This window comes from Hyla sarda, chromosome 6, assembly GCF_029499605.1.
Source record: "Hyla sarda isolate aHylSar1 chromosome 6, aHylSar1.hap1, whole genome shotgun sequence".
Lineage (NCBI taxonomy): Eukaryota > Metazoa > Chordata > Amphibia > Anura > Hylidae > Hyla > Hyla sarda.
In genome coordinates, this window is record NC_079194.1 from 136,132,926 (window position 1) to 136,151,418 (window position 18,493).

The following is an 18,493-nucleotide window of genomic DNA, read 5'->3' on the forward strand; positions in this document are numbered from 1 at the left end:
TCCAGCTGTTGCTAAACTCACAGCATGCCTGGACAGTCAATGGCTGTCCGAAAATGCTGGCAGTTGTTGTTGTGCAAAAGCTGGAGGCTCCGTTTTGGAAACACTGCCGTACGATACATTTTTCATTTTTATTGGGGGGGGGCACAGTGTAAGGGGGTGTATATGTAGTGTTTTACCCTTTATTGTGTGTTAGTGTAGTGTTTTTAGGGTACATTAGCATTGGCATGGGGTTTACGGTGAGTTTCCCGCTAGGAGTTTGCGCTTCAGTGGAAAATTTTCCCCAGGTCAAACTTGAAGACATTCACATGGTGGGGGGGAGGGGGCAAACCTCCAGCTGTTGCAAAACTACAACTCCCAGCATGCATTGACAGACTGTGCATGCTGGGAGTTGTACTTTTGCAACAGCTGGAGGCACACTGGTTTGAAAACCTTCAGTTAGGTTCTGTTACCTAACTCAGTATTTTCCAACCAGTGTGCCTCCAGCTGTTGCAAAACTACAACTTCCAGCATGTACTGATCGTTGAAGGGCATGCTGGGAGATGTAGTTATGCAACAGCTGGAGGCACACAATTACAACTCCCAGCATGCTAAGACAGCTGTTTGCTGTTCGTGCATGCTGGGAGTTGTAGTTTTGCAAGATTTAGGGGGCCACGGTTTAGAGACAACCGCACAGTTATCTCCAAACTGTGGCCCTCCAGATGTTGCAAAACTACAAATCCCAGCATGCCCAGACAGCAAACTTCCGTGTTGGCATCCTGGGTGTTGGAGTTTTTGCAAGATCTATTGGGCCACAGTTTAGAGACCACTGCACAGTGATCTCCAAACGGTACCCCTCTAAATCTTGCAAAACTACAAATCCCAGGATGCCCAAACAGCTGTCTGGGCATGCTGGGAGTTGTAGTTTTGCAACATCTGGAGGGCTAGAGTTTAGAGACCACTGCATAGTGGTCTCCAAACTGTCGCCCTGCAGATGTTGCTAGGCAACAACTATCCGACTTCCGTAGTCAGCAGAATCGCTGCGCAAGCTGGGGGTTCGCCGCCCACCGATCGGTAAGGGACCTCCACCGCTGCAGCTCACATCACGGTTCCCCTGCTCTGCCTGGAATACCATGTATGGGCAGAGCGGGGGGAACCGAACTTTAATCCCCCTGCCCCCGATCTGCTATTGGTCGGTCGCTTCTGACCAACCAATAGCAGGGATAGGAGGGGTGGCACCCCTGCCACCTCACCCCTATCCCTCACTCCTATGCCTTATTTTTTGGGTCACCGTAGACCCATATGACCCGGAATTGCCACCACATTCAGTAGTCATCCCATGCAAATGACCCCCCCCCCCCACCCATGTCTGTGATGGCCGATCAATTCAGACCGGCGATCGACGACACAGGGGGTCTCAGGACCCCCCCCAGGCATTTGCACAGGATGCCTGCCAAAATTCCCACAGGCGTACCTGTACGCCCTGCATCCTGAAGAGGTTAAAGAAGCATCACATTCTTGAAATCTTATTTTTACCACAATTTTGAAAGGATGCCAATAATTTTGTCCGGCCCATTTTTGGAGTTTTGCGTGACATTATGTCCAATTTACTTTATATCCTCCCCTTTTTGGTTTAGTTCCAATACACACAAAGGGAATAAACATATGTATAGCAAAACATGTGTAAGGGTGTGTTCACACCACGATTTTGCTATCCGGTTTCAAAAATAAATAAATAAATAAAAAAAACACCATATGCAACCATACCCATAGACTTCCCATTCAAAACCGTATGCACCATAATGTACATGGTTGTCTCTGTTTTTCATACCATACGTTTTTTTACTTTTTTCTTTCCGGACAGAAAACTGGCGGTTTTTGGTCCGGGTGAAAAACCGTATACGGGTTTTTTTTTTTATTAAAAACCTGATGCGGGAACTGTATTGCAAAAATGTGGTGTGAACCCAGACTTACTGCAATCCTTTTCTTTTCAGTTTTATTTTTATTTATTTATTTATTTATTTTAGGCCCCTGGGTGAAACCAGGAATGTTTCCATTCAATAAAAGCAAACAGAGATTTTCAAAATAGTTGAAAATAAAAATAAAAAAATAAAGCAGAAGATTACAGAACTGGATCAAATCTTATAGTCTGTTTCTAGTCTACAAGCAGGTGAGGTACGTAATCTGTACCACAGCTACATAAAACAACATACCATGACCACTGCCAGTCCAATGACAGTCACAATGCCCAAAGAAAGTAGCCAGGTTCCCACAGTAGGTTTGTCGGTGATCATGAATCCCCCCGTACTGTTATGGAGGGGAGTAGCAGTGCCAGGCTCCACGGTGACCCCCAGATTTAGAGGGGACTGCACACTGCTATTATGGTTCATGGTTGTGCGGTCATCACCATCGGTCAGGGCACATAATCACACATTACACAGAAAACCTGCGGGTGAAGAGACAGAACACAAGTTATAAGGGAGAGTCTTCAAGGGCATTTCCACTTTATGGACCATATAAATCCTTTGCTTAACCCATCTCATACTTAACCTGACCTACATCACCCCTTTACTGCAGTCACCCCCAGAGCTTTAGTGAAAGTTGCTGGTTTCCAGTTAGTATCCCACATCTCACAGCTAACCCATGGCAGATCAGTGTCTGAGGAATGCCAGGTCTTATTTTACAGTCACATCCAGAGCTGCATTCACCGTTCTTTTAGTTGCCATTAGGAATCTGCAGTGAGCTGACCGATTTATCCTGAATGGCTTAGCTGAGATCACATAGTTGTGAACAGTGCACATATAGGGGGAGATTCATCAAAACCTGTGTAGAAGAAACGTGGTGATGTTGCCCAAAGCAACCAATCAGATCGCTTCTTTGATTTTTAAAAAGGTCTGTGAAAAATGAAAGAAGCGATCTGATTGGTTACTATGGGCAACTGCACCACTTCTATTCTACACAGGTTTTGATAAATCTCCCTCATTGTGCTTCTCGTTACCAAACTACTGCACATGGCCTGGTGTTAAAGAGGCACTCCAGGCAAAAATATTCATCTGTGCTCCATTGGCCACTTCCTCGGTATATAATACTGTAATTACTTATTGGTACTTTTATATAACTAGGTTCTCATCTGTATTGGAGGCTCAGTTTAGGTTCTCCATCGCAGATTTTGTTCACGGCACGAGTCAGACAGTTTGGTGCATGATGGACTCCGACAAAGCCTGATGGAACTTTTTGATTTTAAATGGGTATTATGGTGATTTTAGTATGTACCTACCAGACAGTAATGGACATGCTTATGAAGGATCTGTGCTTGTCTTGGAGCTAAATGGCTATATTGTGAGATTACCATAATGCTGAGGCTATCTTCGCGTGTTTCCTGTTTGGAGTTCATTTCCACAAACTACAAATCCCATAATTCCTTGTTTGTAAGTGTGAGGTCACTTTTCTCCCTCCCACAAAGCCACCCATTCAAACACATCTGTGATCCTTTCAATGCAATAGGCCAATGTTTTCTGACCAGGGCACCTTCAGCTGTTACAAAACTACAATTCTTGCAGAATGACCTTCCTCCCACTCAGCAGTCGCTCCACCCATTGAAGCAAAGACAGGCTCCCTCTGATATACATAATATGATACATAATGATGTAATGTCTTGGGCTGCACTGCAACCTGGGAAAAGCTGAGACAACACTGATTTTGTATGCTGTTAAAAATAAAACCTTGGGGCAAAATAGAATTGCGAGACCACCATCACAGACACTATATTATGAACTACACTAACTTTACAGCCCCTTAGCATAGTCAAATAAAAAAAAAAAATCCTGGAATACCCCTTTAATGGTGTCCTTTGGGTTTTCATCATTTTACTGAAAAATAATGGGATAAACAAAATACTGCTTTCTATGTTTTTGTGCGGTTATTTAAAGGGGTACTCCGCACACCTAAACATCTTATCCCCTATCCAAAGGATAGGGGATAAGATGTCAGATTGCCGGGGTCCCGCTGCTGTGGGCCCCCGGGAACTCAGCTTCTGCACCCACCTGTACGGCTTCCACCTCACACCGGCAACGCTGGAAGCTTCGGAGCCCGACCACAATGGCGGACGAGCGTGACGTCACGACTCCGCCCCGTGTGATGCCACACCCCGCCCCCTCAATGCAAGTCTATGGGAGGGGGAGTGACAAAATCAGAGATTCTCCATGCAGACATTCCGTAGTGTGAATTTGCTGCCCATTAACTTCAATGAGTAGCAAAATCTGCTACAGCAAACCTTCAGCAGAAAATATGCGCGTATAGATTCACACGGATGGATTTGCAGCGTATTTTACACTGCGGATCAGCCAACAATGGACCTCTCCATTGTGCCTCCATCTGTGTCTGCTCATAGCAGCAATCCGCTGTATACTCGCACTGAGCAGTATACTCGCACACATCGTGGCCACTTCCCCTGCTCCCTGAGCTAGGCCGAGAGCAGCCGCAATGTGTACTACGCAGGCGAAGCGATTGCCGCTATGAGCAGGCACAGATGAAAGCACAACATAGGGGTCCATCGTCGGCGGATCCACAGCGTCCTTGTGAACATACCCTAAGGGTACGTTTCACATGTGCGTATTTTTGCTGCAGATCTGCTGCTGCAGATTTTGTTGCAGTGATGTGGAATTCCTATCGCCCGACGCCCGGGACAAGCAGTTTTGGGCACCGGGCAGGTGAATTTGTCTGGCCCTTAGCCCGGCTTCGGGCAAGCAGGGCCGGACCTGACAAGTGCGGCGGCGATCTGCAGTCAGTATGGAGCGGGCTCCCGACTCCTACCCGCTCCATACTCTGCAGCCTGTGTCCTCCGAAGCAGAGCAGGGGAGATGAGAAGCGGTGTACAGTATTTGTCTTCTCTCCCCTGCTCTGCAGACGTGCGGGGGGAGATGAGGGGGGTGTGGCTTATTTCTCCCCGTGCAGACCTGCGTCCTCTGCCTTCGCTCCCCACACGTCTGCACGGGGAGATGCTTACGGCGCTCACAGGGGAGTATGGAGCGGGCTCGGGATTCCTGCCCGCTCCATACTCTGCAGCCCCCGGCTGTTCTCAGTAGCCGGGGGCCACCACTTGTAGCCAGCATGCGGCGATCGCCGTGGCTGGCTATTAACCCTTTAGATCGCCGCTGTCAAAGCTGACAGCGGCGTCCAAAGGGACATGTGAATGCTCCCTGGTGGGCTAGTGTGGTGGATCGTCCCCCCGCAGCGCGATCGCAGGGGGGCGATCCACTATGGAGGTAGCCGGAGGGCTTACCTCTGCTTCCAGCTGTCCCGGCTCTGTCATTGATAGATCCTGGCTGGACTAGGCTCTATCAATGGATCACAGAGCACACAGATTAATAGAGTTCAATAGAACTCTATTCATCTGTATGAGGAATCTAATATTGCTGTAATCAGGCGGCCTCAAGTATAAAACTAACATGTTATCTGACCACAAGGTAAATGGCGTAGAAAAGAAAACCACCAAATCTGCTAAATTATCTTTTACTATTTCAATTTCACTTCCCTTAATAAATATATATATATATATTTTTTTTTGTTCAGAGAATATGTTATTGAAAAATTAAAAGGTGTCATTATAGTAGGTAGTTAGGGCTATTATAGGGCAAGGGGGAAAAAATTAGAGCGTAAAAGCGAAAATTGGCCCGGACAAGTGGATCGTCATGAGGGACAAGTAGATTTTGCTCCATTTTAGTCCCGTGGACAAGTAGTTTTTTTTATAAAATTTCCACACCCCTGTGTTGCCCAGTGAAGTCAATGGGCAGCAAAATCTGCTGAAGCAGATATGCAGTAGAAAATATGTGTGTGTGAACGCACCCTAATAGCTCTTTCACATGGGCGGATCCACAGCGTATGGACCCCTACAGAGTGTCTCAGATGTGCCAGCTCGGAGCAGCAATCCGCCACTACGAGCAGACACACAGCGATGTGCGAGTCGCTGAGCACATGCGAAGACATCACGGCTGCTCTCGGCCTAGCTCAGGGAGCAGGTAGAGCGGCCACATTGTGTGCGAGTACATTCCAGCAGTGTGTCTGCTCGTAGTGGCGGATTGTCGCTCCGAGCAGGCACATCTGAGACACACTGTAGGGGTCCACTGTCGGCAGATCTGCAGTGTAAAATACACTGTGGATCTGCTCGTGTGAACGAGCCCTTAGGGTATATTAACACTGTGTTAAGAAGTGTACAGCAGGATCCACTAAATGTAAGTGCCAGGAAGGGCCCCAATGCATTACCCAAGTGGTATTCCGGGATTTTATTTATTTATTTTTTTAATTGGACTATGCTACAGGGGCTGTAAAGTTAGTGTAGTTCATAATATAGTGTCTGTACCTGTGTGTGATGGTGATCTCACAATTCTTATGTGATTTTTTTGCCCCGAAGTTTATTTTTAACAGCATACAAAATAAGTGTTGTCTCAGGTTTTCCCAGGTTGCAGTGCGGCCCGAGACATTACATCACTAGTCAGGTTATCAGGGGGGGCCTGTGTTTGCTTCAAATGGGTGGAGCAACTGCTGAGTGAGATGAAGATCACTCTGCAAGAATTGTAGTTTTGCAACAGCTGGAGCCACCCTGGTCAGAAAACACTAGTCTATTGCATTGAAGAGATCACAGGTGTATTTGAATGGGTGGGTAGGAGGGAGAAAAGTTACCTCACACTTACAAACAAGGAATTATGGGATTTGTAGTTTGGGGGCACAAACTCCAACAGGAAATAGCCAGTTCACAAAAAGATAGCCTCAGCTTTATGGTAATCTCATAACGTTATATATATTTAGCCCCAAGACAAAACACGGATCCTTCCTAAGCATGTCCATTACTGTCCGGCAGGTACGTACTAAAATCAGCTCTGGACTCTGCGGCTCTGGAATGTGACTGGGGAATAAAACATTGTATCTATAGAGGTGACGGGTATATAAATGATATAAGTAATATAAATGATAAGTGATAAGTTAATGGCACAGATATATCGGTATTTTCTTCCGTAATATGTCAGTTGTGTACAAGGTGACATGCAGGGTGGAAACATATGTTCTGTTGTCTGATGCACATACATAGAGAACAAAAGTAAATGTGTCAACAAGAGGTGCACCCCTGTATTATGTCCCCAATAACAGAATAGTAATCTTTGTCTGGAGGTGTCAGCCAAGACACGACATGCTGAAGTGCTGGGACTTGTAGTTCCACAGCTAGGTAAGGGTAGGAGCAGTCCCTCACCTGTGGTTACCTGCCGCAGGAGATGTGATGAGGCACTGCTGCTGTACTTGGCCCAGTTAGGGCCCAGGGAGAGGTCCCTCCTGTAGGGGCGTCTGGGGACGATATTAAACCTAAGAATCTTTTATCTAGGGGCCCAGCTCTCCTCCATTGACTGGATGCTTAGCCCCGCCTCCTGTCAGCCACAACTCTCCTCTGATTGGGCAGTAGGCCTGCCACTCTTTAAGCAACGGGAAAGGTAAGCGGCGCCCAAGGAGTAAAATTCTGTCACTGCGCATGCGTACATCGTGGACGTAAACCCAAATCCTATCTAGCTGACAAGGGGTAACCATCTTTACTAAGGGCGTGCTATTCCAGGTGGCGCATTGCATTCTGGGCTGGACCGATTCCGTTGCAATATTTGCGGTAGGGCTTCTTCAAAATGGTTCCTAAGCTGAAGACGGAAAATGTATTTTGAGGCAATACAACATTTTGGCAGCAATAGTGCGAACGACATTTTTGTCGGAAGCGTGACTTCTGTAGGAACACTTGTAAGGATGCTCTTTTTCTGGAGGACAACGGAAGTGGGAGGTCCTTGGGGGTTAATTGCTCTGTGTTAACCCTTCTGCTGCCAGGTAGGTTTGGTTACGCAGAAAGTCTTATACTGTGGGGTGGAACTTTGTATTATAGAAGTGCTCAGCCATTAGCCCCAATATGGCACACCAGACCCAATGGGTGAGCTGATACTTGTAGTTCCACTTCATCCTTGAATGTCTTATTGCTAGTTTCAGCTTAGGGTGCATTCATTCAGCTCTGTCCTTTTATTTACTTATATAAAAATGTATACGATAACGGATGCTGCTGTATGCCATACGTTATATTCCGCTTCCGAATGACTTATATATATATTTATAAAAAAAAATGATTATAATATATACTTTTTTTGGGGAGTGTACACAATAGCATATTTGAGTATGTCAGTGTTTTACAGCCAGGATGCCTTTAGCTGTTGCAAAACTACAACTCCCAGCAAGCCCGGACAGCCAAAGGCTGTCCGGGCATGCTGGGAATTGTAGTTCTGCAACAGCTGGAGGCACCCTGGTTGGGAAACACTGGACTACAATTTTGCTTACAGCAATAGAAAAACAGAGTTGATTTCTTCCAAAAACAGCACCACACAGTTTCTCAGGTTGTGTGCGGTATTGCAGCTCAGTTGTACTGAAGTGAATGGAGCCAAGTTGTAATACCACACACATCCTGAGGACAGGTGGGGTGCTGATTTTGAAAGAAAATAGCTCTGTGTTTCTATTTGTATTCATTTCAACATACTGAAACAGAGACAAAAATGTAATGTGAACCAACACATACAATATCTGGACAGACGTATTGGGCCCCATCTGTTTTTCATTTAGATGTTGCAGTCAGTCCCCTTGGCCACAGGTTTTTATAAGATTAAGCACATACCGATGCAGTTTGCATTTACATATTGGTTATACCCAGCTTTCCCTAATCTGAGAAACAACATTCAAATAGTAGTCCCAAAATAAAACCACTATACAGTATGGAAATAACATCATCAACATTTTAGAATAACAATATTATGACATATTATTTCAATATTTTTAGGTGTTTGCGTGTGATCTTTTACTGCAGGTCATGCATCTTTTACTGCAACAACTTTTTGCCAAAGTTATCCATACACAAGTACCATGCCGAAGGATAGCAACGCGCAGAATTACCCCGAATAAGCTGGCATCTTACTGGGAGAAAGTCTTCCGCGAACACGCCATTCCCGAACCGTTGGAAAGCAGCCAGATACTTGTAGCTCATGCACTTGGGGCCAAGAATGTGAGTGCAAAATGTTAAAAGTAAACTCCTGAGGGCAGAATGCAGAGCATGAGTGCAGAACAGGGAGCAAGATACAGAACAAGACTGCAGAACAGGGAGCAAGATACAGAACAAGACTGCAGAACAGAGAACCTGAGAACAGAATACAGAGCAGGGGTACAGAACAGATAGTGGGATACAGAACAAGACTGCGGAACAGACACCCTGACTGCAGAACAGAGAACCTAGGAGCAGAATACAGAGCAGGAGTGCAGAACAGAGAGCATGAGGCTATGTTCACACGGGTGATGTCCGCACAGAAAACTTGCATGCGGACATTCACCCAACAGGGAGCACTGACAGAACATGCCGGCGCTAGGACCACTCGAAAACGCATTTACGGCAATGCATTTATGTGCAGAGTCTGCAGAAAGAATAGACAGGTCTGTTCTTTCTGCAGATACTGGAATTTGAATTTCCGCACAAGATTTTTTCCAGCGCTGCTATGTGAACATAACAGCAGAATCCCATTGAAATCAATAGTACTCTGTTGCTGCGGAATTTCTGTGCGGTATTCTGCTCCGAAATTCTACCATGTCAACATAGCCTAAGAATGGGATGCAGAGCAAGACTAGAGAACAGAGAGCCTAAGAGCAGAATACAGAGCAGAAGCGCAGAACAGAGAGCAGGACTGTATGGAAAATAGTCTAAAAGCAAGAGTGCAGAACGGAGAACGAGAGCAGAATACAGAGCCAGGGATGGGGAATTCGTATCGCCCGACGCCCAGGACATGCAGTTTTGGGCGCCGGGCAGGTGAATTTTTCCGGCCCTTAGCCCGGCTTCGGGCAAGCAGGGCCAGACCTGACAAGCGCTGCGGCGCTCTGCAGTCTGTTTGGTGCGGGCTCCTCACACGTGCCCGCTCCATACTCTGCAGCCCCCCGGCTGTGGAAACGTGTGTCCTCCTAAGCAGAGCAGGGGGAGATGAGAAGCTGTGCACGTCCTTTCTCCCCTGTTCTGCCTTCTTTCTCCCCGTGCAGACCTGCGTCCTCTGCCTTCGCTCCCCCCAGCTCTAGTTTCGGAGAGCTGAAGGGAGCAGCGGACGCAAGTCTGCACGGGGCGCAAGTTTCCAGCCAGCATGCGGCGCTCAGCAGTCTGTATGGAGCGGGCTCCGGACTCCTGCCCGCTCCATGCTCTGCAGCCCCCGGCTGTTCTCAGTAGCCGGGGGCCGCCGCTAATAGCCAGCATGCGGCGATAGCCGCGGTTGGCTATTAACCCTTTAGATCGCCGCTGTCAAAGCGCCATCTAAAGGGACCTGTGAATGATCCCTGGTGGGCTAGTGGGGTGGATTGCCCCCCCCGCAGCGCGATCGTGGGCGGGCGATCCACAGTGCAGGTAGCCTGAGGGCTTACCTCTGCTTCCTGCTGTCCTGTGGCTCTGACATTGATAGAGCCTGGCTGGACTAGGCTCTATCAATGAATCGCAGAGCACACAGATCAATTGAGTTCAACAGAACTCTATTAATCTGTATGAGGAATCTAATGATTCCTCCTAAAAGTCTAATAAAGTGTTAAAAAAAAAAAGTTTTAATTAAAGTTTAAAAAACACACCTTAACCCCTTCCATGTTAAAAGTTAAAATGACCCCCTTTTCCTATATAAAACCATGCAAACATAATAAAAATAAACATATGTAGTATCACTTCATGCGTAATTGTACGACCTATTAAAATATAACATTCTGTATCCCGTACGGTAAATGTAAAAAAAAATACCAAACCACAGAATTGCAATTTTTATAATATCCCAGAAAAAAAAGTTAAAAAGCGATTAATAAGTCAGATCAATACCAAAATGGTACCGATACAAAAAACAGATTATGGCGCAAAAAATTTGCCTGGTATGCGGGGAAAAAAAAGTTCAGAATTTTTTTTAAATTAGTAAAACATGATGTAAACTATAAAAATCTGGTATTGCTGTAATCAGGCGGCCTAAAGTGTGAAACTAACATGTTATCTGACCACAAGCTAAATGGCGTAGAAAAGAAAACCACCAAATCTGCAAAATTATCTTTTACTATTTCAATTTCACTTCACCTAATATATATATATATATATTTATATATATTTTGGTTCAGAGAATGTTACTGAAAAATTAAAAAGGTATCATTATAGTAGGTAGTTAAGGCTATTATAGGGCGAGGAGGAAAAGATGAGAGAGTAAAAGCGAAAATTGTCCCAGACAAGTGGATCGTCATAAGGGACAAGTAGATGTGGTCCATTTTAGTCCTGTGGAAAGTAGTTTTTTTTATAAAATTTCAACACCCCTGAGAGCAGAAGCACAGAACACAGAGCAGGACTGTATGGAAGATAGTCTAAAAGCAGGAATGCAGAACGGAGAACCCGAAAGCAGAATACAGAGCAGAAGTGCAGAACACAGAGCAGGACTGTATGGAAGATAGTCTAAAGCAGGAGTGCAGAACAGAGAGCATAAAATCAAGAGAATGTGCATGAGAGTAGAACAGAGAACATAAGAGCAGAACAGAGGGGGAGATTTATCAGCAGTATCTGTGTGTAGCCACTTCACAGACCAGCTTTTTTTTTTTTTTTTTGCTGTGCTTTTGGCTTACATGCACCAAATTTATCAAAACTGGGCACACACTTTGAAAAAATCACCCCAGAACTTGTTGTAGGATGTCACTTTTCAAAGGCAAGGCAGAAATGGTATGAATTTGCTAATTTTTTTTAAATTGGCGCATTTAAAAAAAAGACGCAATTAATAAACCTCGTCCACTGCATAGTCAAGAATGAAGCACTGCATTTTACAGTAACTTTTGCTAAAGTTGCCTATTTTGAAATTGCACAAAAACTGACTGCGTAAATAATTTTCAAAAAAAATTCAGAAAGGCTATGAGGAAGCAAAACAGGGAGCTTGGGTAGAAGATACTGAGTGAAATCTCAATGCAGAGCAGGATTGCAGAACAGAGAACAGTAAGGGTGGAACAGGGAGCTTGAGTACAGAAGATATTGAGTGAAATCACTATGCAGAGCAGGAGTGCAGAATAGAAGACAGTAAGGGTGGAACAGAGAGCATTAAAGGGGTTATCCACCATAACGTGATTTTGGTACGTACCTGGCAGACAGTAATGGATATGTTTAGGAAGGATCTGCGCTTGTCTTGGGGCTAAATGGCTATGTTGTGAGATTACCATAACACTGTGGCTAGCTTTTTGTGAACTGGTATTTCCTGTTTTAGTTTTCTTTTTTTGACTACAAATCCCAAAATTCCATTTTCCTTCCTCCCACACATCAGCCACCCCACCCATTGAAACATAAATGAGCTGCATCCATTCAAAAGACCTGTGGTTTTCAATCAGGGTGCCTACAGCTGTTGCATTAGTTGCAGATTGATCTCTCTCCCACCAAGCGATCGCTCCACCCATTGAAGCAGACAGGCTCCCTGTCATCAGCTGACTAGTGAGTCAGGTCTCGGCCGCATTGCAACCTGGGAAAAATCTGAGACAACAATAATTTTGTATGCTGACAAAAATAAATATTGGAGTGAAAATCACAGAAGAATTGTGAGGAAACCGTCACACACGGGTACAGACACTATATTATGAACTACACTAACTTTACAGCCCCTGTAGCAAAGTCAAATAAAAAAAAAATCCTGGAATACCCCTTTAAGCTGTATGGGCACTTTTACTAGATACTCTCCAGTAGACTGCACAAAACACACCATAATTTTATTTTTTTTGGGGGGGGTTGCTGGGGTTAAACAGACTCCTTGCATATTATTTGTACTTTTCTGCAGTTTCACAGTTTAGGATCCTGTGCGGCTCGCTCTCCCTTGTCTGTGGATCAGCTGGCTCTCGTAGAGAAAATGGCGCAAGAACGTCTGAAGAGGTGACTGAAATCTGTCCTCACTGTCAACACAATGTGAAGCATGACACATTTACTTAATTTATCTTGCACTGATCCAGAGTTAAATCTTGTCTTACAGTATGTTCACATGTACTCTATGGGGGGGAATTTATCAAGGAACTAGCACTGGCGCTGCTCAGTTTTTCCTACCTCATCCTTGTGGGGTGGAAAAGCAACAAAGGAGGAAGCTTTTGTCCTCATATCACGTCCTTAAATCCTGACCCCAAATCCCCTCCTAATATCCCGACCCAAAAATCCCCTCCTCATATTCCACCTTCCTATCCCGTCTCCATATCCGATCCCCATATCCCGTTCTCATTTCTAATTCTCATATTCCGTCCCCATATCTAATTCTCATATCCCATCCTCAGGTGGGGCTGCGTTGTGGTAAAGATATTGTAGCTGAAAATAAAAGGGGTGTGGCTTAAAGGGTGGGCATGTATTTGCAAAATGGAGCATGGAATGCAGGGAGGGTGTGGCTTGCCAGCTGGACTGACGCATTCACCAGGAGATGCGGAGCTTGTGGAGGAAGGCACCAGAAGTCCTATATACTTGCATGGGACTTGAAACAAAAACCCCATCCTTCACATATGGAGGTAGGTTAGGGGTTATTTTAACTATTATATATTTTTATTTGACATTTAAGTAACATGTAACCAAGTATTAGCGAAATATCTCCAGCCTTACGGAAGTTATGCTGGAACATACATTTCCCATAGATTTGCATTGGACTTAAAACAAAAAATCCCAACGTTCGCAAATGGGGGTAGGTTAGGGTTAAATGAATTATCCTATATTTTTTGTGGACATATAAGTAACATGTGACCAAGTATTATCGAAATATCTCCAGCTGTTTGGAAGTTATGCAGTAACATATATTTCCCATAGACTTGTATGGGACTTTAAATAAAAACCCAGACTCTTGCAAATGGGGGTGGGTAAGGGTTAAATCACCTATCCTATGTTTGTTGTTGACATATTAGTAAAGTGTGGCAAGTTTCATGTTAATATCTTTAGCCGTTTGAAAGTGATGCAGGAACATACACACATACATATATATATACACACATTGAGTTTTATATATATATACTAGCTTAGTAACCGGCGTTGCCCAGTTTTTCCTTCCTAATCCTTGTTTGGGAGGAATATCAACAAAGGAGGAAGCTTTTGACTTCATATCCCATCCTCATATATTGTTGTCATATCCCAACTCCATATCCCGGCCTCATATCTCAACCTCATATCCTGACCTCATATCCTGTTCTCATATCCCGTCCTCCTATCCTGTCCTTCTATCCCGTCCTCCTATCCCGTCCTCCTATCCCAATCTCCTATCCCGACCTCCTATCCTGTCCTCATATCTCGACCTCATATCCCATCCTCATATCCCGACCTCATATCCCGACCTCCTATCCTGACCCTATATCCCATCCTGTCTTTGTGAGATAGGGTGTGGCTTGCAAGCCGGATTGCCACATTCACCAGGAGATGCAGAGCGGAGCTTGTGGAGTAAGGTACTGGAAGTTCCATATACTTTCACGGGACTTAAAACAAAAAGCAATCTTTTATATAAGGGTGTAGGTAAGGGTTAATTTAACTATCATACATTTTAATTTGGCATATAAGTAATATGAGACCAGGTATTATTGAAATATCTCCAGCCGTACGGAAGTTATGTGGGAACATACATTTCCCATTTATTTACATGGGACTTTAAACAAAAAACCCGACCCTCACAAATGGGGGTAGTTAAGGGTTAAATTAACTATCCTATATTTTAAGTGGACATATAAGTAACATGTGACCAAGTATTATCAAAATATCTCCAGCTGTTTGGAAGTTATGCAATAACATATATTTTCCATAGACTTGTATGGGACTTTAAACAAAAACCCTGACCCTGGCCAATGGGGTTTGGTTAGGGTTAAATCACCTATCCTATGTTTGTTGTTGACATATAAGTAACATGTGTGCCAAGTTTCATGTTAATATCTTTAGTCATTTGGACGTGATGCTGGAACATACATACATACATACATAGATACATACACACACATACATACATACACACACACATACATACATACACACACACATACATACATACATACATACATACATACATAGATACATACATACACACATACATACATACACACACACATACATACATACACACACACATACATACATACATACATACACACATACATACATACACACACACATACATACATACATACATACACACATACATACATACACACATTGGGGGAGATTTATAAAAACCTGTCCAGAGGAAAAGTTGTTCATAGCAACCAATCAGATCGCTTCTTTACTTTTTAACAAGGCCTCTGCAAAATGAAAGAAGCGATCTGATTGGTTACTATGGGAAGGAAACTGGGCAACTTTTTGATAAAAGGTTTTGATAAACCTCTCCCTAGATCTTCCGTACTTAATCCCTTTTTTAGATTAAGTAACATTTTAAAAGATTTGGTCTGGTGGGGATATGCTGTGGTAAAAGGTGGCGTCCCATTCTCCTTGGTCTGGTGGGGACATGCTGTGGTAAAAGCTGGCGTCCCATTCTCCTTGGTCTGGTGGGGACATGCTGTGGTAAAAGCTGGCGTCCCATTCTCCTTGGTCTGGTGGGGACATGCTGTGGTAAAAGCTGGCGTCCCATTCTCCTTGGTCTGGTGGGGACATGCTGTGGTAAAAGCTGGCATCCCATTCTCCTTGGTTGCCAACGTTTACCACATAGGTCTGTGCTAGATAGGTGTGAGCCGACTGCAGCTCGGCTCCTGATCACTTTTTTGACAGTTGTCTATTTTCAGAAAATATATGAGAAGGGGGGTTAGTTTGATTTTATTTAAATTAGTAATTTGCATTTCATTTGAACATGTCAAAATGTGAAGATAGTCCTGGCTACTCCTGGCAGCGAGAGGGCTAAACACAGTAATCTATTTTTGTTTATGTGGGTTATGTTTGTGTAGCAATAAATGTACTTTGTTGGTCCCGGACATTAAGCATTACAAATATGCGAAAATAAAAGGGCAAATACTTTTTCACAGCACTGTACTTGTCTGTCTGTGTGTAGAGGTTGCTAGAGATGAGTGAACTTACAGTAAATTCGATTCGTCACGAACTTCTCGGCTCGGCGGTTGATGACTTTTCCTGCATAAATTAGTTCAGCTTTCAGGTTGGTCCTGTGGGCTGGAAAAGGTGGATACAGTCCTAGGAGACTCTTTCTTAGGACTGTATCCACCTTTTCCAGCCCACCGGAGCACCGGAAAACTGAACTAATTTATGCAGGAAAAGTCGTCAACTGCCGAGCCGAGAAGTTCGTGACGAATCGAATTTACTGTAAGTTCGCTCATCTCTAGAGGTTGCCCCTTACACCTGTTTATGGCATCAGTTTCTACAGAGCCTATACATCTTTTTCGTCTGCCTCTTGTTTCCCCTCCTCTTCAGGGTTCCAGTCCAGTATATTATTGGAGAGTGGGACTTTCTAGACATGACGTTAGAAATGAGACCCCCAGTACTTATCCCACGACCTGAGACAGAGGTAAGAGGGAAGTGTACAGGACAAGCATCTTGCCTGCTCTTTCTTTCCTATACTGTATGCCCCTTTCTAGCTCTGCTCCATTAGAACACAAGTTAAAGATATCAAACATGTATACAAATACACACCCAGGGAGAAGAAAATCATCATATACCACATACAGTGGCTACACAAAATTATTGAGTATCCGTACCATGGTAACAACCATACATATAACTCCCAAAAATGTATATTAAGCCTAAATGTATCCTCCCAGCAACAACAAAACACCTACAAAAATGTAGCTACTCACCAAAAATATAGAAGTATGAAATCTTTATTAATGCATCAATGTAATACAGTGGTCCCTCAAGTTACAATATTAATCGGTTCCAGGACGACCATTGTATGTAGAGACCATTGTATGTTGAGACCATAACTCTATGGAAACCTGGTAATTGGTTCTAAAGGCCCAAAATGTCATCCAAAAATAGGAAAAAGTGAGGATTAAAGAAAAATAAGTAGATAACTAATACAGATAAAACAAGTCCTTATATATAAAAGTAATAAAGATCTGTTGGGAGCTGTAAATCACGGTCTATGTCAGTGTTTCCCATGCAGGAAGCCTCCAGCTGTTGCAAAACTACAACTCCCAGCATGCCCGGACAGCCTTTGGCTGTCCGGGCATGCTGGGAGTTGTAGTTTTGCAACAGCTGGGGACACCCTGCTTGGGAAACACTGGTCTATGTAGAGGACAGGAGCTTCTTCAGGGTCTTGTACAGTATACACACTGTTCTAAAAAAGTAACATGGAGCCGCCCTCACCTGGTGTCCAAAGGAGCAGGTAACCCTGGCACAGGTAAAGTGTACAGAACATGTAATACCTCCCTGTACTGTAGGGGGCACTACCAGACACCAGTCAGTGCATGCACTTCAGTAATACAGGTGTTTTACCATGGAAATATCCATTCTGATTGGTCAGTTCTTCCAGCTATTGATATGTTTGCAGATCTGTACTGTCCGTAGCATTGTATGTTGAGTCTGGTTTCAACTTACAATGGTCCAGAAAAGACCATTGTATGTTGAAACTATTGTATGTTGAGGCCATTGTAAGTTGAGGGATCACTGTATACAATAAAAACATAATTAAAATCAAGGAGGAGATCAGCAAAAAAGAGCATCATCCTGGAACATAAGTAGTTAAAATAAAACATACAAAAAGTACAAGTAGAGTGGACAAAGATAACAATTATGTAGCCTCTGTAATGAGATATTTTAGTATACAGTACTGAATATAGGAAAAAATTCCCTTCACAGAGCCAGCTCGGAAAGTGCATGGTGCATAACATAAAATAGTTTGAGCCTATAAAGCACAAATACTAACCACTCTGATGAACAAGTCCCAGGATGCTGGGGTGGCAGCATCCTGGGACTTGTAGTACTTGTTCATCACTTGTTTATAGGCTTGGTTTCATGATTGCTTTCTGGGTTCATACTATTTTATGCTATGCACCATGCACTTTCCCAGCTAGCTCTGTGAATTTAAAGGGGTTATCCAGGGAAAAACTTTTTTTTTGTATATCAACTGGCTCCAGAAAGTTAAACAGATTTGTAAATTAAAAGAAAAGAAAAAAGTGTAAGTGCAGCTCACAATTAATATATATCACTAACCGAGGTCAACAGGGAATGCAACTATACCACAGTTGCAAATAGTAGAAAATATGTGTAGAAAAAATATTGCCCGGACCTTCCAAGGTAGTGTAATCAATTAAATATAGAATATGGATAACTGGGTCGTACTCCGATAATAATTCAAAATAATGATTTATTTAAAATGTATTCTAATACAGTGCATTACTCCTCACAGGGCCCATGTGAGAAGAACACATATAGTGAATATACAAAGTTAGACAATCTTAAAATGTAAAAATATGCAAATATTAAAATATAGCACTGGCATATGGAATAGCTCTATATAGACATATTGATCTTATATCCTCGCAGTATTAGAAT

The 18,493-nt window shown here is 43.7% G+C and overlaps 2 protein-coding genes across 12 annotated transcripts in view; one reads left to right on the plus strand and one right to left on the minus strand.

Moving 5' to 3' along the window:
• The window catches only part of C6H3orf18 (chromosome 6 C3orf18 homolog), a 44,457-nt gene extending 37,038 nt beyond the window's left edge, over positions 1 to 7,419 (minus strand). For 3 of the 6 annotated variants that reach the window (XM_056525151.1, XM_056525152.1, XM_056525149.1), the window contains exons 1-2: positions 7,220 to 7,413; positions 2,190 to 2,422 (exon numbers count right to left, since the gene is read on the minus strand). In XM_056525151.1, coding sequence (XP_056381126.1) covers positions 2,190 to 2,366 — 177 coding nt within the window. In that variant the 5' untranslated portion in view covers positions 2,367 to 2,422; positions 7,220 to 7,413. Of the gene's footprint in view, positions 1 to 2,189; positions 2,423 to 7,219 lie in introns of all 6 variants that reach the window. The other 3 variants (XM_056525148.1, XM_056525147.1, XM_056525153.1) reach the window with 2 other exon arrangements.
• Positions 1 to 18,493, plus strand: part of HEMK1 (HemK methyltransferase family member 1) — a 47,956-nt gene that overhangs the window by 9,310 nt on the left and 20,153 nt on the right. For 3 of the 6 annotated variants that reach the window (XM_056525146.1, XM_056525145.1, XM_056525142.1), the window contains exons 2-4: positions 8,849 to 9,043; positions 12,834 to 12,925; positions 16,412 to 16,505. In XM_056525146.1, the coding sequence (XP_056381121.1) occupies positions 8,852 to 9,043; positions 12,834 to 12,925; positions 16,412 to 16,505 (378 nt within the window). In that variant the 5' untranslated portion in view covers positions 8,849 to 8,851. The other 3 variants (XM_056525144.1, XM_056525143.1, XM_056525140.1) reach the window with 3 other exon arrangements.